The following is a 25,912-nucleotide window of genomic DNA, read 5'->3' as shown; positions in this document are numbered from 1 at the left end:
CTCAGCAGTTGGTTACAGCTTGGCAGATATACAGTATACAACTTTCTTTCATTTGGGTTCCAAATGTATGCCATCCTTTTAGGGACAACTGTATGTATGGCATCAGGGATGGAAGGGGTGTGGTCAACTTGGGGTGCTGTGGGAGTGGCTAGGCCTCTTCAATGGTCTTCTTGTTCCAACTGGACTGGAGGAAAGAGAAAACAGTATTAGCCATAGTAATGTGGTCCCTAAACATACATATGTTGCACAGAATATAACCTAAAAAGTAATATCTGACACACATTGGTTTCAAATTTCATCCAGGGTTCCTCCTTTGGCTGCAGTTCAAATCTCACTCTTTTTTTTTGTTTATGTTAATACGATTGATTATGTAGTTTCCTAATATTTAAGTTTTTCTTCCTATGTACCATGTATTTTGGGCGCTTCTCCAAGTGTCAGGGCTACCTGACTCTCACCGCAGGAATTTTTCCTTGGAACCTGTTTGCTTGGATTGCAACTCCTTTTTAACTTTTGTGGGTTTTGTGTGTGTGTGTGTGTGTGTGTGTGTATTTATGTGAAAATAAGTCTTTTTGTTTATAAAGATCCTGTGTTTATACATCTCGAAGTGAATTTGGAAACGGGTGTATGCAACATTTTGGGCATATGCACTGTTTATACATGTGGCTCAGGGTCACAAGTTTGGATAGGATCTGATCAAAATTGCTGAAGGTACCGAGTATGTTAATGGTGTTTTACTTAAGATGATTCATCAGTAATGTTTGGAAAGAGGGTCTGCAGACTGTTGTGCTACTTAAAAACAAAAGGTAGGGTCACACCAGAAAAAAGAGTCAGAAATCCAGAAGAAGTGCAGTCTCCTGCCACAGGCTTTAAGAAAAAGACATAAAGCATTGGGTCTTGTACAATTAACAAATGGTTCATCAAAATAAACTTTGATGACCACTGTTCATACTTGCTTACTGCTGTTTAACAGAAAGGAGATCATGGGCTTGCGTCATGGGCACACCTCCCTGTGTGTGCTTGAAAAGTGCTTTAGGTATTGAGAAAAGCGCTATATAAATGTAAAGAATTCTTAATATTAATTATTAAATAGATGAGGCAAGCTAGTGGTCATCTCAGACTGACATGTGACCCCTGAGCCTCCACTGCTCCTGCAGCTCTTCATTTTTGTCTTTTCTATTTCTAATTCAGGTTTGACACAGAAGTTTCCTAATGTTATAAAAACATTCTCTCATGAGGATCTCCTCAAAATCACAGAATACTACAAGCCCTACTTGACCTACGTGTTTGAATACGACATCACAAGTATCCTGCAGAACCTGGTCACCAAGAACATCCTCACCAACGATGAGGCCAAGGTAGGTGGGTCTCCCTCAGGAGAATTGTTTTGAAACTTCCTGTCCATCCATAATAGAACTTCCTTTTATTATGTGATCATCAAACAAGACTGACTGCACTGCCACTTCTTCTTTCAGTGGTCATCTCTAAGCTGATCCTCTGGTCACTTGCTTGTCTTTCAGAGATTCAAAGCCAAAGAAAAATGTGAGGGTCATGCTGGTGTGGAGACCTTCATCAGTGACATAATGAAGAAGGACAAAACATTACTGGTGAGCCTGTGGGAGGCACTGGCTGAAGAACTTGTGAGATTTCCATCACCAAACATGACAAGAATACTGGAAGAGGTGACAGAGGCCGGTGAGTTAATGGAGTCTTACCTGACAAAGAGCAATTGAATGTGTGCACACAAGGAAGGGAAATGGAGGGAGAGATACAGGAACACAAAACATGATGTTACTGTTTGCAGGCCTTTGTGGTACACTGCTGTCAAGTTCACCATTGACATGGAGATGCTTATTTGATAGCTGTGAATGCCAACACTTCCTTCCATTCCTCTCATTTTATCTTGTTTGTATCTATGTAAATTTGATTCTTTCTCAGAACTTTATAGAGATTCTTGGATAAAAAAACAGCCAACAACAGAACTAAAAAACTGAAAAATAAAAAAAACAAAACTTCCAAATTTTACAAAGCCAAACCAATTCATTTAAACCTGCAAATAGATACATATTTCATACATTTACACATATGTTCCTAAACCCCATCCACCTATACCACAAATAATGAATACACAATCATGTTTCTCAATCAATCAATCAATCAATTGTTTCTGTCAATCACGTTGTAACAAGCAACATGTGTCACATTACATATACAGTGGTGTGAAAAACTATTTGCCCCCTTCCTGATTTCTTATTCTTTTGCATGTTTGTCACACAAAATGTTTCTGATCATCAAACACATTTAACCATTAGTCAAATATAACACAAGTAAACACAAAATGCAGTTTTTAAATGATGGTTTTTATTATTTAGCGAGAAAAAAAAATCCAAACCTACATGGCCCTGTGTGAAAAAGTAATTGCCCCCTGTACCTAATAACTGGTTGGGCCACCCTTAGCAGCAATAACTGCAATCAAGCGTTTGCGATAACTTGCAATGAGTCTTTTACAGCGCTCTGGAGGAATTTTGGCCCACTCATCTTTGCAGAATTGTTGTAATTCAGCTTTATTTGAGGGTTTTCTAGCATGAACCGCCTTTTTAAGGTCATCCCATAGCATCTCAATTGGATTCAGGTCAGGACTTTGACTAGGCCACTCCAAAGTCTTCATTTTGTTTTTCTTCAGCCATTCAGAGGTGGATTTGCTGGTGTGTTTTGGGTCATTGTCCTGTTGCAGCACCCAAGATCGCTTCAGCTTGAGTTGACGGACAGATGGCCGGACATTCTCCTTCAAGATTTTTTGGTAGACAGTAGAATTCATGGTTCCATCTATCACAGCAAGCCTTCCAGGTCCTGAAGCAGCAAAACAACCCCAGACCATCACACTATCACCACCATATTTTACTGTTGGTATGATGTTCTTTTTCTGAATTGCTGCGTTCCTTTTACGCCAGAAGTAACGGGACATTTGCCTTCCAAAAAGTTCAACTTTTGTCTCATCAGTCCACAAGGTATTTTCCCAAAAGTCTTGGCAATCATTGAGATGTTTCTTAGCAAAATTGAGACGGGCCCTAATGTTCTTTTTGCTTAACAGTGGTTTGCGTCTTGGAAATCTGCCATGCAGGCCGTTTTTGCCCAGTCTCTTTCTTATGGTGGAGTCGTGAACACTGACCTTAATTGAGGCAAGTGAGGCCTGCAGTTCTTTAGACATTGTCTTGAGGTCTTTTGTGACCTCTCGGATGAGTCGTCTCTGCGCTCTTGGGGTAATTTGTGTGACAAACATGCAAAAGAATAAGAAATCAGGAAGGGGGCAAATAGTTTTTCACACCACTGTAACTCTTTATAATTCACAGAGCCACTTACACAAAACACAAACCCTGAATCATCTGATTCACTCTTTGTATTACAACAAAATCCTGTTCCAGATTGTGCAGCAGACCAAAGAAGAAAGTCCAATGCCAGCTGAAGGAAAAAAAGAACGTCATCCAGGACGAGTGGTCCCACAAAAAATATATATAAACAGAAAAAGGTAAAAATGAAGATGAGCTCAATGACCATTCCTATGAACTCCTGCTGGCACATTAGTTTGATCCATGATGTCAAAAAGGTTCTAAATGCTTTCCCACAGATATGCATGTATTTCTTTAACCATATGCTGGTATTCAGTCCACTTCGTCAGTTTCCTAATATTCTGATATGGCTACTGACACAGTACTGTCCAGTTATTACAATATGATTACTTATGCAGAACGCCTTCCTTCTCTTGTCTTCCTCCTAACTGTATAACGGAGTTCCTTTTTAAACGCATTAATTAATCGCGACATCCTCCATGGAGGCCCTGACATTTCAGTCTAGCAGCATACATACATAGAACCTCTCACGGCACAAGTAGTCTAAACATGTATTGCAGCAAGTAGAGAAGAGAAAGAAAAGTAAACACAATAAACTTTGTGGTGCCACAATAATGATGTAGAAACTGGGATGCCACTGTTACCTAAGTGCAACCTTTCATGATCGCCCATTTTCACATGGCTACTGCCGTTCTCCAATTTACAAACCAACAGATTATCTGGTTGTTCAGTAATATATTTGTTCTTAGCACCCCTTCAGGTCCATGTGTGTAAACATTAAAATTGCATCTTCATTTTCACTTTTCTATATCATTCTGGAATTACCAGATTTAATTCCCCCTCTGGATATTTAGCCATGTTGTGTTTTTTTCAGAAGTTTCACCATCAAATTTACATGAAGCTTATCGTTCCCATGAGGCCTCAGTAGACAGTTCTTGTTTTCTCTAATATCACACCTTGTGTTTTGTTCAGCACAATAGAAACACAATATGTCTGCTGTGCCTAAATATGTCTAGTCTGTCATCTCCCAGGTCTTCATTCCTGGACAATTAATTACAAGCCTTACAACATGGATACACATTGCTGGTCTGCTCCAAAATCCACATTAGCAGCATTCTTTTAGTGTTTTATGTTATTTTTCTGATGGTATCCCGCACAGTACAATAACTTAAACTTGCGTTAATCTGATCTCTCACTGCTGTGATTGTCTCCTCTGTTTCTTGTTGTCTCTGCAGGACCAGACCTCTGGAAGGTCATTCAGGCCAGTCTCCAGCCTTTTCCCATTGATATTCTTATTAAAGGTAACCCACTGATCTCCTGTTTCTAGTCATTAGCTTGTCCATTCTTCTACTCTTCAGTTTACTCACTTATTCATTTTGACTTTCAGATCTCTACAAGATACACAGAGATAGTGTTTATGAATCTACAAGAACTCTAGAGGATCAGGTTTCTCTTGGTGATCCATGCACCAGTGCGGTGAGCATTGAGACTCGATACACAGAGCTGATGGTCATTGGTCAGTACAAAAAGACCTACAGTGAGACTCACCATGAACTTGTGAAGATGGGGAAGATTCATGCAGAGCTGGTGGAGGAGCGGACAAAAGAGAAATGTGAGCGAATCTGGAATGAACAGCTTTTAAGGAGGAATCCAGGAAGTGAGACTGCCCCTCACATGGTAGTAGTTAGTGGAGTGGCTGGAATTGGGAAGACCACCATGGTCCAGAAGATCATGTTTGACTGGGCCAGAGGCACTCAGTACCAGAGATTTTCATTTGTGTTTCTGTTTAAATTCAGGGAGCTCAACCTCTTAGACACAGAGACAGAACCTCAGATGCCTCTGACCAGGTTGATTGTGAGGCACTATAAATATCTCAATGACCCCAGACTAAGAGAAATCCTGCAGAAACCTGAATCTCTCCTCTTTATATTTGATGGTCTTGATGAGTACAAACATAAACTGGACTTCACACAGGAAAGGCTCTGCTCAAACCCAGATGACTACTTTCCTGTCCATATCCTGGTCACAAGCCTGATCAAAAGGACATTACTGAAAGGCTGTACAGTTTTGATCACAACCAGACCAACAGCCTTGGAGGCCATGGAGATGGAAAGAGTTGATCGATTTGCAGAGATCCTGGGGTTCTTCCCTGAACAAAGGCTGATGTACTTTAAGAAGTTCTTTGGTGATGCTGATAAAGGGCTCTGAGGCTTTTAAGTATGGAGAGGAGAATGCCATGCTGTACACCATGTGCTCCAACCCCTCATACTGCTGGATTATCTGCTCTGTGCTGAAAAGCCACTTCATGACACCTGAAGAAGAGCGAGGAGCTGCCCCCAGAACTGTCACAGAGCTCTTTGTGATGTTCCTTCACAACATCCTGACAAATCATAAGCGGGAAGCTGAAGACCAGCGTGGGATTCTTGTCAAACTAGGAAAGATGGCTTATTATGGGGTGGCCAACAGAATTCTTGTGTTTTATGACAAGTTTGAGATGTCCACCTTTGGTCTCCAGACAGTCGTCTTGTCCACTCCGTTCCTTTCAGGGTTCCTCAAAGAAATCCTTCAGAGTGAAAGCACTCTGGAGCACACAACATATACATTCTACCACCTCACCATACAGCAGTTCATGGCCGCCTGCTACTTCCAACTCAGTCCATCAGAGGATATGGAGGACATGCTTATGAAGCTGAAATCATGTAAAGATGACCGATTTGATATTTTCACTCGATTCCTGACAGGACTGGCCAGGCCTTCTGTGTTTAAAACTCTGGGGGAAATCCTGGGAGAGTTTGAGAGGAAGACAGCAAACAGGATACTGGAGTGGGTTAAGCAGAAAGCTGAACAGGTGCTACAGGGTAAAGATAAAAGTGAAGCTCTACAAGTGTGTCATTGGCTGTATGAGACTCAGAATAAGAAATTAATAAGAGATGCCATTGGAAAGGATTTAATGTTGGACTTTAGTGACATGACTTTGTCTCCTCTGGACTGTGCTGTGCTGGGCTCTGTCATCAACTACTGTGGAGAATTAGAGGAGCTCAATCTATCAGGCACAGAGCTCACACCAGAGTACATCAACAGACTGGTGACAGGGTTCATCTGCTGCAAACGTATCAAGTGAGTAATAAAACTTTCAAGAGTTTAGTTTGATTGTTTGGAAAGATTAAGCCAACGTTTGTTTAATTATCCCTAAGGTTCAAATTCAGATTATTTGTCATTTCAGCCATAGCTAAAACAAACTGGTATGAAATTGTGTTTCTCCAGGCCAGAAAATGTGCAATCAGGGAAAGGGAAAACCACAGAAAAGTAGATAAAAACAGTATAAAGACAGTGGTAAATGCACAAAGTCCAACCAATACCTGAGTTAAAAATGCAAAATAGTCAATTAAATACTACAGTTAAAAATAAATAATTATGTGTATAAAAATGGACTGTTTTATGCATGTTACAGAGTTTAGCAGTCTTATTGTCTATGCAAAGAAGCTATTGCATATTCTGGCTGTTCCTGATTTTATGGAGCGATATGTTTTACCAGATGGCAAGAGAGTGACTAGTTCATGACAGGGATGTGGAGAACCTCTCACACTGCAGAGGGCTTTCTTCTCACATCTATCTTGAAAAATGTCCTCAATGGAGTGGGGAATCTCACTTGTTTCAGCCTCCTAAAGAATTTCAACATCTGCTGAGCTTTCTTGACCTCATGTATGTTATAAAGAATCTAGGAGAGATTCTTGGTGATTTAGATGCCCAAGTACCTAGTGGTCCTTGTTAGGATCAGGGTGTGACCATGAGGACAGTGGCCTTTTTGCTGACTTAGATGGCACTCTGAATGACTCGCTTGAGCAAAGAGAGGATTTAATAAAGAATTGTTCTGCCAAGAGGTCACACTGCTGCTAGAAGCAATCTGATCAGAAGATAAGTCTAGCGATAAAGTGGACACCAGTCAGGGTCCTGGTGGACAAACAGAAGTGAATGCTATTAAAAACAAAGCAATAAAACAGCAATAATTGGGCCAATATGGTTAATGTTAGTTTAATCAGCCATATTATCAGACCAATGGAAACACTTTAGCAGACAAAAGCTGTTAAATGACATTTATTCATTAAAACAGCACACTGTGATAAATATTAAGAGCAATTAACAACACATCTTAAAGATGTAATTAAAGGTGATAAACAGCCAAGAGATGTAATTTCTGATAACACAAGCAACTATCAGTGTGGTTGCAGAGAAACCTCAATAATAGTAATAATAATAATAATAATAGTAATAATAATAATAATAATACATTTTATTTATGAAGCAGCTTTCTAAAAAAATGTACCCACATCTGGATTCAAAATCAAGAAATGATCAGTGAGAGACATTTAAAATGCTGAAGAAATGTGTTCTGTGAGATTCACACAACACATTCTTTATCTCAGGGTCTTACTACTACTGGTATTATTTTGGGTGATATTATGTGATATGAAGATCTGCACTGAAGAATTATGGATCTTCAGAAATTGATAAAGTCTCCCTGCCATCAGGGATTGAAGATAACATTTTTTAAGGTACTACAAAAATGCATTTATTAATCATGTACCATATGGTCTACTTAAATAAGTTCTCTTTGGGAAAAGTCAGAGGTGACTTTCTCTGGATATCGCATACTTCAATATAAGACCTGTCAATTCCTCAAATTCGAAGTAAAGTTATTTGACCAGCATATCAAAGCTCTTTTACAGGCATTGTTAACATTTGATGAGATCATGCTCTTAATCCTTCCTCTGATTTTCACATGCATTCTTACTCCAAAATAAAAATTAAAGATTGCAGAGTAGCCATTGTTAAGGTCTTATTACATTACAGTATATAAGTCAATGATGCAGTACCTAAACTAACTTTTTTCTGGATTGATTTACTAGAATGTATTGCCTTTAAATTTTACATTTTACATCATGCTTTAATTCAAAGCAACTTCCAAAACAGCCTTTACTGAAGCAGGTTTGTAAGTAGCCACTTGTAGAGGAGGTTTGAATTTATTCTTCATAACTGAGAATGTTTGATGAGATTTAGACTTTGAGACACTGTTGGTCTACATGGAGGAGCCCCCTCTGCTTGTCTTTCTGTTTGTCACTTCTATCTTAATTACCTCTCTTCTCTTAAAATTTCTACTCCTGTCTTGTCACCTCTAGCTTTTGTTCAGCTGTCTCCTCAGCTCTCTCTGCTCTACAATCCCCAAACCTAACTGCTCTGTGGCTGAATGATGATAAGTTGGAGGACTGAGGGGTGGATCAGGATGTGAGGAGTGAAAACTATCAATTTGAGATAATGAGGTGAGGAATCCCTGTGGGTCTCACTGATTACACATTCCTAGAAATTTGTGCATTTTTACTACTAGAATTCTGTCCAATACTCAAATGACATCAGACACAGGGCATCAGTGTAAGAGCAATCTTACCAGAAGAAAATAAAAGAAATGAAATAAATCAGTTTGAGTCACAGAAAAGTAGATGTGCTGTAAGTGACATTTCACAATATATCACCTTTCAGCCTTGTCAATGTGTCATTCCAGACACTTTGTGTAGGTTTTCTCATCAAAACTAATAAGTGCACACACACAGATTTTTTTCCTGACTAACTAAATAAAACAATTGATTAAAATGATTCCACTCATTTGTCAGCACTTCCTCCTCTTAGTGTTCAGATTTTAACTGAAGGATGTAAGTTCAATCTCAAGGTCTGGTCTGTTAATTGGTACAAACAAAGAGAAGCCTTTATAGTTATCCAATGGCTTTTTCAATGCCAAACCCTCCAAATATGATATTTTGACAATTGTACTTTTAGAGCAGACTTTCATTTTCAGTGCTAATATGCAGGTTCATCTCACTGACCTCTGGGCAGAAATAGCGAGTCTTAAAGCTAATCAGGTGACTTTTTAAAAAGAAACTAAAGACTGACCAAAATAATATCATAGAGTAGATGTTTTGATGTAAAAAGATCAAACTTATTAATCAGGAGGATAGGTTTAGTAGGTGTGATATCTGAATTGACGAGCTTCCTGCTGCTGTCAGAATCAGATGAGCCAAAAGCATCTGCTTACTCCACTGAATCTCCAACTGTCATTGTGACATTCCTTTACTTTACTCACAGACACGTTCTCCTTCAGGCAGGAAAAAAATGTTCTAAACTGCTATTTTGTACATATTTCTTGTGATTAAAGATGTGAGAGTGGTTAAACTTCAAAGTCATTTCATCATTCCCAAATACCTTGGTGCTATATACCATCACCTATGACCAGACTGCCATATGAGTGAGTATTAAGCAGAAAAAAGGCCTGATCATAACACTACAAAAATGTCAAGGCAGAAATGAGCTAATTAAGGGTCATTATGTCTCTCTGTCTGTCCAAGACACAGAACCAGAACCAAAGGACAATCTATAAAGGCTTCTGAAAGTCTGAGAGGGACATTGGAAGTACCAGTCAGTCATAAGAAACAGTGAAGTAACAACAAATACTCACTATTGAAATTGGGTATTATAAAATGAATCAGACTTTAATATTGAACTCATTAATAATTCATTTTCCTGCTATTAACCACTTCTCAGTCACAATGTAATATGGCTGTTCCTCTGGCTTTCTATAACATTCACATTCCTTTGTTCCACCACAGTTGGAAAAAATACTTAGACAAGCAAACGGATTGAATCTGAGCAGAAAATTAATCTGCAGTGAAAATGAACAGGGGCTGTGTGAGTTGAAGGTATTGATTATCACACTCGAGTGGACAAAAAAGATATAAAGAAGGATATTAAGAGAACATAAAGCAGTACAGATAAACTGAAGCAGGACATAAAAGATCAGGAGGTGTTTTAAACAACTCTAATATAAAGTTAAAAGGAAATCAAGCAAAAATGGATGGAATTGCATAGGAAAGTATGAGAAAAATTGAGGATAAAGTCAAAGTACTTGTGGCTCGCCTGGAAGAAGTCAAGCAAATGTTTATGATTCGCATTGAAGAAGAAGAACAATTAACCTTTGCCACCAAACAAATAACTGTTGTGTGAATTTGAATGTAAAGCGCTTTGCGATAAACTAGTAGTGTTTGAAGATAGATATGGATGGAACAACATCAGAATCAAAGAACTTCCTGAAAACCATGAAAGTCCTAAATAATGCTGTATAAAATAAGGTCAGTCCTGCTATGTGACAATCTTGTTCAGTTTGAGGGCTGACTTCCTCTTATCAGTCAGGGTACCCTGACAGACAGAAGACAAGCCCAAGTATGTAGCAAGTTTAAGGGCAGCACTGGTGTTGAGTACAAATTGTGTTTCAGTTCAAATGCTAGCAGCAGCCTGATGTTCAGTGACACACTTGGGCATCCATCTCAGCTTAAAGTCATCATGTCACTTATTGAGACCCCAGGTGGTCTGTCTGTCTGTCCACATGTCCTCACTTCTCTCTCTTTATCTCCACAGTCTGTCTCATTGTCATCTCACATCCACATGCTGCTCAGCTCTCTCTTCAGCTCTTTCTTCTCCACACTCAAGACTGACTGAACTGGACCTGAATGGCAACAACATGGGGGATTCAGGAGTGGATCAGCTGTGTGAGGGGCTGAGGAGTGAAAACTGCAAATTAGAGAAACTGAAGTAAGTTAACAACAATTAAGTGAGTATGAATGTGTGTGTATCTGTATGTTTTGTTGTATGTTATTTCTTTAGATTTTATGGCTCTTTATGTTCCATACCCATGCCATAAAAGTTGTTTTTAATCAAGACAGTGTCACACATCAAAATGGCCACAAGACAGAGACACCATCAAATTCAGGCTAGTCACCAAAAAGGTCAATGAAGAATCTTTATAAATACAAAGGTTTATTTTCAAAATAAATGCTCTGAAGCACAAAAAACCTCCAAAGAACACATGAAGCGTTGCTTGAAACAGCAAAGGAAATCCAAGGCAAATAATGTCCCAATACACAAAATCCAAGAATAGAAATAAAAAAATAAATAAATAAAAATCATGAAAGCCCAAGAATAATCACAAATGCGACTAAACTCATCATAGCACAAGTGCATTCACAATGAACCATAGGGGACTGTAGGTTTTCCTCAGTCTTCTCCTGAGACGGTGATGGGCAGGTAGCCCTGCATCTTGAAGGACCACCCACAAAGCACATGGAGCACAGCAGAAATATTTAAACATAAAGAAACTAAATAATCACTTTGTAAAAATAATAAAATGAACAAAATAAGCAAAAAGTAACATTTGAATTGCAACAAGGAGAGGAACCTTGGCTGAAAAATAGCATATCCATTGTCACTTGCCTCCATAACACTCCTCTGATCTCCTCACTAAAGTTTGTTTAAGGTCACTAAAACAGATTATGATGGAGAGTCATTGGGGCAGAAGAATTGACCAGAGTGACAATGGAGAAAGAGGAGTGAACAACTACAACTGGACTGAGGTGACAGACAGGAACAGAGAGAGTGGGACAACAAAGATAAGGAGAGACAAGAGATGGAGAGAAGCAAAGAGAAGTGAAAAGTAAAGTAAAGGGAGACATGAAACAAAGAACAGGAAAGAGGAGTGTGAGGTAGACAAACAGAAGAACAGTAGAGGAAGAAATGACCAGCCAGTCAATAACCGCAAGAAAGGTCACAGGAGGAGAGTCTAAATGATTAGATTTTAAAATAGTGTGGATAAGTAAGGTGAGACACAGGAGATGACCACAGGTAGGCAGACAGCTCTGCAGGTGTCCATCATAACTGGCAAGTCTTCTGAAAAGGTCGCTTTCTTTCTAAAATGGTCAGTAAAACAAGACATTAGCCACAGATCTGTAGAGGAGGTGCACTTAAATAGTCAGTGGACTTAGTGACCAATAGGCCGACACACACTATGTGACATGTCCAGAGACAATTAGAGGAATTCTGGGAAGGTAACATATCACTGAGGTAATGCAGAGTGTGTTTGTAATTCACATGTGTGTTTCTTGTGGGGCATTTAAAAGAAACATTTCTTTACAAGATTAAGTGTACAATATCAATTCAAGTCAATATCACTTGGTCAAATTCATTATTAACAGTTTGTGTTTTACTGTATTATAATTAATTTCAGGAGTGCATTGTTTTCTTGAAAAATATGGACACTCTCTGCAGGCTTTTGATTCAGATGTCTGAAACTTTTTTTTATGTCCAAAGCTAAACATTTGCAAGACATACTCAAGAAAGGTGACTTTTTCTCTTTCACATTTTTCTAATTTCACAAAAGGGCTGTTTTTTTCTGAATCTGGAGAGAACATTCTTCACATTTTAATGTGTAATTCAATATTTTTCAAGAATATTAAAATACATTATACATACACCAACACATAAATTCCTAACATAACCTTTAAAATGTTATTCATGATTGACAGAAATGCCGTTAGGTTGTTGGTTAACAGAAACATTGTGACCACTGGTAGAATTAAAAATGGTTTTCTATTCATCTTCCTCCTTGATATTGTGAGGTTTCTGAACTCTTTTTGGACCTCACCCCCCCCAATGGGATGACATGGCAAAGAGCGACTGCTGCTTCTGTGGAGGACTGCTTGTCTGTTGTCGAGGCAACCACAAGTTCACAGTGCAGCAGCATATCGCCACAGAAACAATTACGAGCCGATCAAGATCGTGTTATAAGTGCCTGTCACCGATGGGTGATGCAAGAAACATAATAAATGCATGGAACAGTATAATTTGGCCACTGACCTGGCCCCGACTCTGCCTATTTGTTGTGTCTGTGTATAGGAAAGTGGTAGGTCCTGCTGCAATAAATAATCCTGCTGTTACTGTTTTAAGTTGAATAAAGCTGAATTTGCTAAAGTACTAAAACTCAGCCTCGTGGATTGGGGTGCAAGACAGTGACTCACATGTCACATGGTACCAGAAGTGGGGTCTTGCACCAATGGAACCCCAAAAGGCATATGATATCCCAATACCAGCGGAGCAAAATGAGGCTCCTGCGGGAGCTCCAGTCTTTGCACTCCCCAGGAATGTGCTGGTGAAGATGACTCCCTTGGATGACCCGGAGTGTTTCCTGTTCTGCTTCAAGCGCGTGACAACATTGATGCACTGGGATATGGGAACTTGGCCGGCTATTGTGACTCAGTTTTTAACTGGGGATGCACTACAGGTTGTGCGAAACCTCTCTCTCAAAAGTCTTGATGATTATGACTACCTCAAGTAAATCCTCCTCCACACAGCTGTGAGCCAGGTGGTCAAGGTACGCCACTTTCATCTGTGGCATATTGATCTGGACCACCCCATACAAGGACAAATCCAGGGCTTAGTGGACCTGATTCAAAGCTGAATCCACAGGGATACTTTCGAGCATATTGTAGAGAAGTTATTGACTGCTATTGATGCAGTCCTATCAGAGATAGACGAGAGCCTTTGTGATGAAATGGTATGGAATGATGTCCACTCACTGCTGGATCTGGCCTGAAGACTAGAGGGTGCACAAACCACCTGTAAACAAGGGGGCTAACCAGGCTTGACCCCAATTTCAGTTCAGCAAACACAGACCTCCAGGGTCATATGCACCACAGGTGGAAGACACCATCTTTGGAACACCATAGTGCGGACTGAACGCAGCTGCTTTTGCTGTGGTCAAACGGGATATCTGGCTCGGGAGTGCCATCTCCCACCTGCGCAAACCATGACCATTAGTCTGGCCCAGGTATGAGGTTTGCAAGTGTCCCCAAAGACGTTAAAGGAGGACAATTTTAAGGTCTCTATTACATTGGCCGGAATTCTAGGCACTGTTGGACTCCAGTAGCGACCTCTAGTTTGCTGTGACTTGCTCCGGAAAGCCCTTTATAAGACTGTAAAGTGAACATCTACTGCGTCCATGGGGATGTTAAAACATACAAGACTATGTTACTCCCTCTAAAATTTAAAGGGAAGAACTTTAAGGTTTGGACTGCCATATCCGACACCTCACCCTGGCCATTCCTAACAGGAAAAAGGAATGCCCTCTTCCCACGGGTCTTGGCTACCTACAGAGCACCTTCCCCTGTAATGGATAGAAAGGTGCCTGCTGCAGACAATGTCAATCAAGGAACCTGTTCTGAAATTGAATCAGAGATGTCCAGCGAGGTGGGGGACAAATCCTCAAGTGAATACCCGGGACAGCTGGCAGACATTTCCACACTGTTGCACACACCAACAGCCTCCCCAGACCAAACACTCAATATGGACTCGGATAAAAATGAAATATCAGTTGGAGGTGAGTGTGTTGCTGCATTGGACAGGGAAGAAGGAGAAATTGCCATCCAGACAGAGTTTGCTCGCCTGCAACGAGCTGATAACAACTTGGATTTTCCGTTCAGACAAGCCTAGGTTGCAAATGACTATTACTATCTGGAGAGAGAGGGCCCAAATTTTTAAAACACCACATTTTTTTTTACTTAAGGATGGTTTTCTTTATCATGTGATTTCTGATTACATGAGTGAGGGGCATATCAAACATTTGGTAGTGCCAAGTGGGAATAGAGAGAAGGTTTTAAAAATTTCTCACAATCACATTTTAGGGATTCACCTTGGTATGGAAAAGATGAGGGAATGCATTTCGAAACACTTTTATTGAGTGACTATGGGCCGGGATGTGGAGCAGTTCTGTAAGCAATTCTGTCATATAGTTTCCGCTCATAGACACACCAGGGCACCCCTTGTACTGATACTAATTTTAAACGTCTCCTTTGAAAGGGTGGGATTAGATGTTGTTGGCCCACTTCCCAATTGTAAAAGTGGCTTTCAGTATATACTTGTTTTAGTTGATTATACCACAAGATACCCAGAAGTGGCTGTGCTGTGTCGGGCAGATGCCCGCTCTATTGCAAAAGCACTCTCAGAAATGTTCATGCACATTGGTATCCCTTGCGAGATTTTAACTGGCATACCCTTTATGTCTCACATCATGAAGCAGCTATGCAAAAGCTTTGCAATTAAACAGTTACATTCCATGGTTTATCATCCACAGACGTGGTGTGACAGAACGATTTACTAAAACCGTAAAACAGATGATTCGACAAGTTGCCCATGACGACCCGACCTCATCGGATACAGTAGTGCCCTTCCTCCTGTTTGCTGTTTGGGAGTCTCTGCAAGCATCTACCGGGCTCAGCCCTTTCAAGCTACATTTTGGCCACTGACCACAAGGTGTGTTAGACATTTTTCAAGAAGAGTGGACAGGGACTCATCTGACACCTTGAGGGGGCAGGTTTGTCGACCGAGTTTCTAGACTGTCCACTATTGCAGTGTAATATTTTCAGCATGAGAAAGTGGAGCAGAAACGTGATTACGATAAGACAAGTAAACTTTGTGAGTTTAAGAAGGGGTGTCAGGTGCTGTTGTTGATTCCGTCGGGCTGAGTCGGGCTGAGTGGTTGGGTCCGGCAGTAATCAAAAAATGTATATCCCCCGTGAATTATAAAGTTTAGGATTTCAGGGTGGCGGAAGCCCATACAGGTTTTGCATATTAACGTGCTGCATGAACCGTGCAAATTCATGGTCACATCCGCAGCAGTCCCCCAAACAGAAGTCACTTGTGACAGAGCCTTCTCGGACTTTAAAGATGCTTTATCCTCATTCCCGGTTCTGTGCAATCCAGACTTGGTGAAGGGATTTATTCTGCAAACAGATGCAAGAGCTTTCAGTTTAGGAGCAGTGCTCTCATAGTGTTGTGAGGGTGAAGAACACCCGATCATGTTTCTCATCAGAAAACTTCTACCCAGGGAGCATAATTATTTCACCTTTGAAATGAAGTGTTTAGCAAGTAGGTGTGCAGTGGAGGCCCTCCATTACTACCTCTTGGGACGGCTGTTTACCCTGGTGATGGACCATACCCCACTTCAGTGACTAAGCGCCTGGATGACTCAGTGGGCTCTTTTGATGTTCGCCACCGTCCTCTTCATGAAGAACTTTTGTGTTTTGTGAAGAACTTTTCTGTCTCTAGCTATAGTGTAATTTGATGATTTACAAGTGAGCTCACCATCCACAGACAACACTTAATGTTTAAACTGAGATTGAACAGTTTTTATTTGCAATTGTTTTACTAAAGAGGAGCTAATAAAATTTTGTGCTTCTCTTGAATCAATGAACGCCATTATGTCTTTATTTGAGAGGCAAACAGGTACCATTAAAAAGGGGTTTTACTACAAGGACCCATCCCACCAACTCTCACTTTAGTTTCCCTGCAACTTGTGATATGCAGCTACCTCAGTCAACTTCATTTTTCTGCAATTCATTGTTTTCATTCCAATAAGCTGGAGCTGGCTTTTCTTACTGCGGTAGCTTCTACTGGAGTTTTTTTGTCTGCTAAAGAACATAAAATTCACCCTCATTCATGTTTTTTTTCTAATTTGCTTTCAGTTAGATGCGCTTCTCTGCATTACCCAAGATTGATTCATTCAACTAACATTTTTCACATGACTGGATATCTTGTCTTTGATGTTTGGAGTTAAAGCCTTTTAAAATAAAAACATTATTGCAGATTCCTCCAGTCAACTTTGTTAGTCTTCATGTCAAATGTAACTTCATATTCTCTAGCTGATTTAGTACCTTGTCTGAATTCTACCAATTCTACCACCTCTGATTTCACAAACACAAATGAATGATGTTTCTCTAAATTTGCAAATCAAATCATTGCCAGTGAGGCTGATGAGTGTAGACGGCCATTCAAGTAGATTTTCATCAAGCTGTGTCAGACAATAAGCAACAGAAGATTGGTTTGGAGGATCAAATGCCTTCTTACATGTTTTCCGTTTCTTTAGGACCTCTGTCAAAACAAAAATCACCAGCTCCATGATTTATGGGATTGCTAAAAGTAGAAAGATGAATTACAGTTTTTTACAAAGTTTTCTACAAAAATGGGGTACGAGACCACCGAGCAAAACATGTGAACAAGTGAGGCTTGAACTTGATTGCAGCATTCGCAGGTTGGATCTTGCCCTGGAAACATTTCGGACAGTTTTAAGCGAGACAGATGTGCTCAATATATAATTTTGAGTTGTATAATTGTATGCTTTGCGCTTGGAACTTGAGTGAATTCTCTGCATTGCTACTTTCCACTCCTTTTCTGATATGTTGAGTGAGAGATCCTTTTCCCATTGTCCTCTTGGATCTTTGAAAGGAAGGGACTGTAAAATGTTTTTATATATTGTAGAGATGCTGTCTGAGTCCTCCAAACTGATCAATATTTTTTTCAGCATAGAGGAAGGTGTGAAATGAGGGAAATTGGGCAGGTTCTGTTTAACAAAGTGTCTAATTTGAAGATAGTGAAAAAAATGTGTTGCTGGAAAGTTAAACTTGGAGTGTAATTGTTTGTAGGATGCGAAGATGTTGTCTATGTACAGATCTTTAAGTGATTTAATCCCAAATGTTTTTCAGACATTAAAAAACTGCATATGTTTGTGAGGGGTGAAAAAGGTGGTTCTTGTGCATAGGTGCCACCAAGATTCTCTATCTTAAAATGTTTCCTACATTGGTTCCATATTCTGAGTGAGTGAAACACTATTGGGTTATTAGTATAATAAATAATAATAAATAATAATATAATAATAATAATAGATTTTATTTATATCGCGCTTTATATTTAACAATCTCAAAGTGCTACAAAATAAGAATAAAATTAACAAACAAAAATCTATAGAAATAATTTAACAAAAAGCCTTTCTAAAAAGATAAAAGTATCTATATACTTTTTATATATATGTAAAAGTAGTATATTGGAGATAATTTGCAGAGCATGGAATATAAAGACAAACTGCAGGATTTTATTTCTATTGCAGACCAAGCCTGTATATGTTCATCTATTTGTGTCAATGTCCAGGTTTTTATAGCTTGTATGTTTGCTACCCAGTAATAAAACTGAAAGTTAGGTAGGGCCATGCCACCTTCTGCCTTTGGCCTTTGTAGGGTCGCTCTTTGGATATGTGGATGTTTGGAATTCCAAATAAATGTGGTTATGGTTGAATCTAATTTCTTAAAAAACAATTTATTGATATATATTGGAATATTTTGAAATAAAAAGAAAAGCTTAGGATCACTATTCATCTTAACAAGAGCTTTACGTTTACTTGTGATGTTTACCCCTAGATATCTGAACTGATCTGCGATGATAAAGGGAAGGTGTCCAATCTAATATTGTGTGCTTGAGAGTTCACTGGAAAGAGCACACTTTTAGTCAAATTAATTCTGAGTCTATAAATCTTTTGAAATTCTGTAAGTGCTGTTAAGACTGCAGGCACAGTATTTTGTGGGTCTGATATACACAGTACCATATCATCCGCATATAGAATCATTTTCTGTTCAAGTCCTTCTCTGATAATCCCCTCCATCTGATCAGCATTTCGACAGTGAACTGCCAGTGGCTCAGTGGCGATTGCAAAAAGTAGTGGTGACAAGGGGCATCCTTGTCTGGTATCACATTCTAGTTTAAAGTAGACTGAATTAATGTTGTTAATACAAACTTAAGCTTCTGGATTGGTATACGGTACTTTGATCCATGCAGAAATGTTCTGGCCAAACCCAAATTTCTCTAATGTAGTGAAAAGGTAGTTCCATTCAATCATATCAAATGCTTTTTCTGCATCCAAGGATAATAAAATCTCTGGGATGTTTGACTTTGTGGGTGAGTATATTACATTCAACAGGCGTTGAAGATTGGATGCTAAATGTAGGCCTTTAAAAAATCCTGTTTGATCTTGTGATATTACTGAAGGCAGCACTTTCTCCATCCTTATAGCTAAGACTTTGGAGAGTATCTTAACATCGTTAATCAGAAGTGAAATTGTTCTGTATAATGCACATTGTAATACGTCCTTATTTTGTTTAGGACAGGGACAATGGTTGGAAATAACAATAGTGTTGTACTTGCAGGATTTAATCGTAGGCAAGAAATTGTTATCTACAAAAAAATAATCAATTCTTGAGTAGCAATGATGCACTGGTGAGTAGAAGGAATGTTCTTGAATTTGGGTTTAGAAATCTCCAAGGTCTGATAAGTTGTGGACAATTACAAACCGTGTATATGTCTTTGCAGTGTTAGATGTCATCACCCCTGTGGCAGGAGACCTATCGATGTCTGGATTTAAAACACAATTAAACTCCCCAGCCACTATAATTTTATGAGTGTTCACATTGGGAATGGATGCAAATACATTTTGGATAAATTCCCTATCATCCACATTGGGTGCATAAACACCCCCTTCAGGATCAGATACAACATCTGATACTACAAATGAGACTGTTCTATGTATGAGAATTCCCACACCTCTAGTTTTTTTTGGTAAAGCTGGAATGGAACATTTGGCCAGTCCAAACTTTTTGCAGCCAGAACTGATCCTTGCTTAGTAAGTGGGTCTCCTGCTAAAATACTTTTTTAGTGTTTAAACTTGTTAGGTGAGAGAATGCTTTCTTTCTTTTTAATTTGTGATTCAGGCATTTAACATTCCATCTCACAAAGTTAACTGTCCTGTCTTGGAAACATTGATTCTGGATTTTTGATGTAATTTTGTAGTCTTAACCAAACGTGAGACAGCTTTGACCTTAATTTCCAATTTTCCCAGAATTTATTGCCATGTAGTCTATTGTTACGTTGGTAATTATAATTATAAGGATTAAAAGGATAGATTAGAGATATCTTGCTCTCTTTCTCTTTTTCTCCCTCCCTAGTACCCCCCGCTTTGACTTCCCCCCGTGAGGCAGAACCCCACTTCACAAAGTCCCAGTCCTCTGACATACCTATAGACAGAGCACGTCCAAAAACAAGCCCCCAGCCACGGCATATGTGAATTAAAATAGAGATATCTATTGCCAATACAGCCTAAATACTATAAGCATAACAAAAAAAAGAAAATCTTCAATATTCTTGAAATGTTAAGGTAGTAAACCCAGGGAATGGTGTTAAATAGTCTTCTTTAGAATAGTAAAAGAAAAGAAAAGGGTTACTAATTTAATTTCCTCCACACGTACATACCTAAACGTGTATAACTGTGATTAAAGTAAAAACAGATAGATAGATAGATACTTTATTAATCCCAAGGGGAAATTCACATAGTGACCGAGAAGTGAAAAGGATGTATAATTACGGTACCAGTTGTCATTGCAAGCGGATCAGACAGCCGGTGATATCTTTTTTACAATGCCATGACAGGGTGCGACTTACAGCCTTATTTCAGAAAAGTGTCAGGATCAGCTTTCTTAACTCTTTATCTGCTTCCTCTCTACTGGTAAATATGTAATGTTTGCCTTGAATCTCCACTTTCAGTTTGGCAGGATACAAGAGGCTGTATCTGATATCGACTTTACGTAAGCGTTGTTTAATATTATAAAAAGAGGCACGCTTAGCAGCTGTTGAGGGTGAGAAGTCAGGAAAAATACGAATGAGGTTATTTTCATATACTGTATACAGTAATCTCTTGTTTCTTTCTGAGAAGTAATATTACATTTAATTTAGATTGTAACTTCTTAAAGCGCACAATAAAAGTCCTAGGCTTAGAGTTGTTCGATCCCCGCATGCGGTAAGCTGCAGCTATCTCGGTGTCTGATTTAACGGACAAGACCGTCTCTTCACACCTTCTCAGTCTGACTGACAGCCCATGTCCTGCCTCCTTTGTCATTTTTGCCAATCCTGATTACAAGTCCTTTGGCCCAGTGGCCTAGGTCTTATCTTGACATGCCAGTGACATGGGTTCAGTTCCTGCCTGTTACATGCTGTCTGACTCTAAATGAGCCACTTCACCTGTCTGCATTCAAAACATAAGAATGCAAGGAAAGAGCCAGATTTGTAAAGTGCCTTAGCATTGAAATGTGGTATATAAAATAGAGGTAATTGCCTTGTCTCTTTCCATATTTTTTATCCAAAATGCATTCATCAATATTTGCATTGTGAATTATAAACTGCTTTGTCACAGACAGAAAAACATTTTTTATTCTAAAAGCAACTTCAAAATCTACAAAAAGTGAAAAAGCAAACAACAACCTAATGGAACAAGAATTCAAGCCAAACCCGCAAGAAATTTAGGGGTGGTAAATGCAGGGAAAAAAAAATAATAAAACACCATACTTTTCCCCTGGTATGAATACTTACACTATTTTGTTAATGAATTCTTGCCATATTTTAAAAACATTTTAAACAGATCTTCAAAGTGAGAATGATCTTTTTTCCAATTTCAAATTGTAGACAACATCAGTTTACCCCCGATTTACAACAGGTACATTGGGATTCTTCCAGTTTAGCCGAATGAGACAGTGTACCAGTATTGTGGTGTTGGCCATTACAATGAGTTTGTCCTTCTCCACTTTAAGCCCCATGTGCACCCACCACACAAAACTGTTGATGGTTCAGGTGTGATTGTGACACCAAGGCTATGTGGTAAATATTCAAAGATTTTTGTCCAAAATGATGTTAATTTGGTGCATGCGCAAAACATGGCCTAGGGAGGCTGGAGTTCGATTGCACTGCTCGCAGGTTGGATCTTGCCCTGGAAACATTTTGGAGAGTTTTAAGTGAGATGGATGTGCTAGATATATAATTTTGAGTTGAATAATTGTATGCTTTGCGCATATGGAGCTCGAGTGAATTCTCTGCATTGCTACCTTCCACTCCTTTTTTTGATAAGTTGATGGAGAGATCCCTTTCCCACCATACCCTGGGACCTATAATATGAGGAGACTTTGAGAAGTTTTTATATAATACTGAGATGCAGTCTGAGACTTCAATACTAATCATTTTTTCTGGGTGGGAGGGGTGCTTATTTAGGTGGATTACTGATTTAAAAATACTGGATAAATTGTGATGCTAGAAAGTTGAACTGAAAGCGTAATTGTTCATAACATGCAAAGACTATAAATATAGTTCTCAAAGTGTTTTAATCCAAGACATTTTCCAAAGATTAAATACTGTGTAGGTATGAGAGGGTTGAAAAAGGTGATTATCATGTAGAGGAGCAATTTGCAAACTTATCCAGCTTGTTGTTTATATTCCTATCAAAATCATTTATAAGTATTAAAAATAGCAGCGGCCCTAGCACTGACCCCTGCTGGACACAATCTTAACATCGGCCAATTCTGATGAGGCTCCTCATATCAACACCCTATGTTTCCTGTATCTGAGCCAATTCTGCACCTATCTACAAACATCACCCTGATCTCCAACTTCTTTTAATTTGATGCACATCCTCTCATGTGGCACCTTATCAAATGCTTTCTGAAAGTCAAGATAAATAATATCATAAGTTCCACTCTGATCATATCCTATTGTTGCCTCTTCATAGAATTCCAGCATGTTAGTAAAACTCAATGTCCCTCTTCTGAACCCATGCTGACTGTTCAGTAAAACTCCTGTACTTGCCAGGTGTTTCTCAATCTTATGCTTAAGAATTCCTTACATTAATTTATCTGTGTTGAATATTAATTTACTTGTCTCTTGTTGCTTGTTTCTGCCTGGAACATCATCTGTTTGACTAGACAAATACGCACAGACACACAGAAACAGCTTGCAAATTCACACATCACTACTCACATAACCATTTTTTTGAATATGGATCCTTCAGGCGAGGAAAGAGAGTAACTATTCCAAGAGCAGAGTTACAGTTAGGTCCATAAATATTTGGACAGAGACAAACTTTTTTCTAATTTTGGTTCTGTACATTACCACAATGAATTTTAAATGAAACAACTCAGATGCAGTTGAAGTGCATGCAAATGTAAGGCAACTAAAGCATTTTTTAACACAATCCCTTCATTTCAGGGGCTCAAAAGTAATTGGACAGATGAAATAACTGGAAATAAAATGTTCATTTCTAATACTTGGTTGAAAATCCTTTGCTGGCAATGACAGCCTGAAGTCTTGAACTCATGGACATCACCAGATGCTGGGTTTCCTCCTTTTTAATGCTCTGCCAGGCCTTTAACTGCAGCGGCTTTCAGTTGCTGTTTGTTTGTGGGCCTTTCTGTCTGAAGTTTAGTCTTCAACAAGTGAAATGCCTGCTCAGTTGGGTTAAGATCAGGTGACTGACTTGGCCATTCAAGAACTTTCCACTTCTTTGCTTTCATAAATTTTCATAAACTCCTGGGTTGCTTTGGCTGTATGTTTTGGGTCATTGTCCATCTGTATCATGAAATGCCACCCAATCAATTTGACGTCATTTAGCTGGATTTGAGCAGACAGTATGTCTCTGAACACCTCAGAATTCATTCTGCTGCTTCTGTCCTGTGTCACATCATCAATAAACACTACCACTGGCAGCCATGAACGCCCAGTCCAATCACACTGCCTCCACCGTGTTTTACAGATGATGTGGTATGCTTTGGATAATGAGCTGTTCCACGCCTTCTCCATACTTTTTTCTTGCCATCTGGTAGAGGTTGATTTGGTTTCATCTGTCCAAAGAATGTTTTTCCAGAACTGTGCTGGCTTTTTTAGATGTTCTTTAGCAAAGTCCAATCTAGCTTTTCTATTCTTGAGGCTTATGAGTGACTTGCACCTTGCAGTGCACCCTCTGTATTTACTTTCATGCAGTCTTCTCTTTATGGTAGACTTGGATATCGATACGCCTACCAAGCCCTGGAGAGTGTTGTTCACTTGGTGGCCTGTTGTCAAGGGGTTTCTCTTCACCATGGAAATGATTCTGCGATCATCCACCACTGTTGTCTTCCGTGGATGTCCAGGTCTTTTTGCATTGCTGAGTTCACCAGTGCTTGCTTGCTTTCTCAGGATGTACCAAACTGTAGATTTTGCCACTCGTAATATTGTAGCAATTTCTCGGATAGATTTTTTTCTGTTTTCGCAGCTTAAGGATGGCTTCCTTCACCTGCATGGAGAGCTCCTTTGACCGCATGTTGTCTGTTCACAGCAAAATCTTCCACATGCAAGCACCACACCTCAAATCAACTCCAGGCCTTTTATCTACTTAACTGATAATGACGTAACAACGGACTTGAACACACCTGCCCATGAAATAGCCTTTGAGTCAATTGTCCAATTACTTTTGAGCCCCTGAAATGAAGGGATTGTGTTAAACAAATGCTTTAGTTGCCTTACATTTCTATGCAATTGTTTTGTTCACCCCACTGAATTAAAGGTGAAAGTCTGCACTTCAACTGCATCTGAGTTGTTTCATTTAAAATTCATTGTGGTAATGTACAGAACCAAAATTAGAAAAAAAGTTGTCTCTGTCCAAATATTTATGGACCTTACTGTGTTACAGAGATCTACTGGAGAGATTCTCCTGTAATAGAGTTAGAAACATAAAATTTAAACAATTTAAAAAAAGAAAATATGTATAATACTATAGCTAGTCCTTAGAAAACAATCTTAAAACAAATGTACTGAAATGTAATTGTGAAATGCAACTGTAATAAGTCAAATTCATTTCCATCTTCAACATTTAAATTACTTGTTAACCTCCACATAATTTTCTACCCTATATACTACAGATATGTTGTTACATATTTGTTACATCAAATCTGTTACATCAGACAGACTGCTAGTTTTGTTCTACTCTTGAAATATCTGTTCATCTCCAGTGGCCTCATGTATAAACGGTGCGTACGCACAGAAATGTTGCATAAGAATGTTTCCACGTTCAAATCGCGATGTATAAAACCTAAACTTGGCATAAAGCCACGCACATTTCCACGGTACCTCATACCCTGTCATATGCAAGTTCTGTGCTCGGGTTTTGCAGACTGGTGGCACCCAGCGTCAAAGCAGTGCTACTGTTCCTGTGTGGTTTATCTTTCTTTGTCAGATCCATATCCTTGACGCGGCTTTATAAATAGACTGAAATTAACCCCATATTGCTTATTAGTTTAATGCATCTGAATATAATTAACCTGTAACAATATAATGGTCCAGAGAATGGCCAAACTATTCCAAATATCATAGCTGCTTTAGCATTGTTACTCTCTGCACCTTCTTTTTCTTCTTTCAGCTGCTCCGTATTCTGACACTATTTAAACAAAACATAGAACAGAAAAGTACAGTGCAAAACTCATAGAATATACAACTTGTTCTGAAATAAATGCATCGTGTGTCTAATATTTAGGTTGTAGTGCGTTCGAAAGTAAACCTCAGCTACATTTATAAACGGAATCACTTAGTGACACTGAAAATATTACTGCACTGCCAAATTTAAGGTCAAACACCTTACAGGTTGTTTCATGAGGGTTAATTTGGAACATTTTAAAATATTTAACTAATTCAAATGTTATAGAGTTTGATGTAAAACAAGGCTGTCCAAACATAAATTTCAGCCTTCTACCTACACGGGAAGTTGGAGAATTAGTGATGAGTCAGTCAGTGAGTGAGTGAGTGAGTGAGTCAGTGAGTGAGTCAGTGAGGGCTTTGCCTTTTATTAGTATAGATAAATCATCTTTGAAGTGTTGAAACACAACCATGGTGAAAATTCAAAACCAGTGTTCATGTCTTAACAGTCAATATGAAAGCATGGGAAACGAATGAGCAGAGACTGGCATTCTACAATGATTTTATTTTTGAATGATTAGGGGGCTTTGCCCTCTACTCACTTCACTCGCCAA

The 25,912-nt window shown here is 39.0% G+C and overlaps 1 protein-coding gene across 1 annotated transcript in view; it reads left to right on the top strand.

Annotated features, from left to right (window-relative positions):
• The window catches only part of LOC120534504 (NACHT, LRR and PYD domains-containing protein 3-like), a 76,496-nt gene that overhangs the window by 29,524 nt on the left and 21,060 nt on the right, over window positions 1–25,912 (top strand). The window contains 6 exon segments of the mRNA XM_039762106.1: window positions 1,189–1,355; window positions 1,518–1,692; window positions 4,580–4,645; window positions 4,732–5,545; window positions 5,547–6,461; window positions 10,806–10,979. Of these exon segments, the coding sequence (XP_039618040.1) occupies window positions 1,189–1,355; window positions 1,518–1,692; window positions 4,580–4,645; window positions 4,732–5,545; window positions 5,547–6,461; window positions 10,806–10,979 (2,311 nt within the window).

This window comes from Polypterus senegalus, chromosome 8, assembly GCF_016835505.1.
Source record: "Polypterus senegalus isolate Bchr_013 chromosome 8, ASM1683550v1, whole genome shotgun sequence".
NCBI classification, from domain to species: Eukaryota; Metazoa; Chordata; class Cladistia; order Polypteriformes; family Polypteridae; genus Polypterus; species Polypterus senegalus.
Note: the sequence above shows the minus strand (reverse complement) of the source record. Positions and strands in the feature narration are given on the sequence as shown.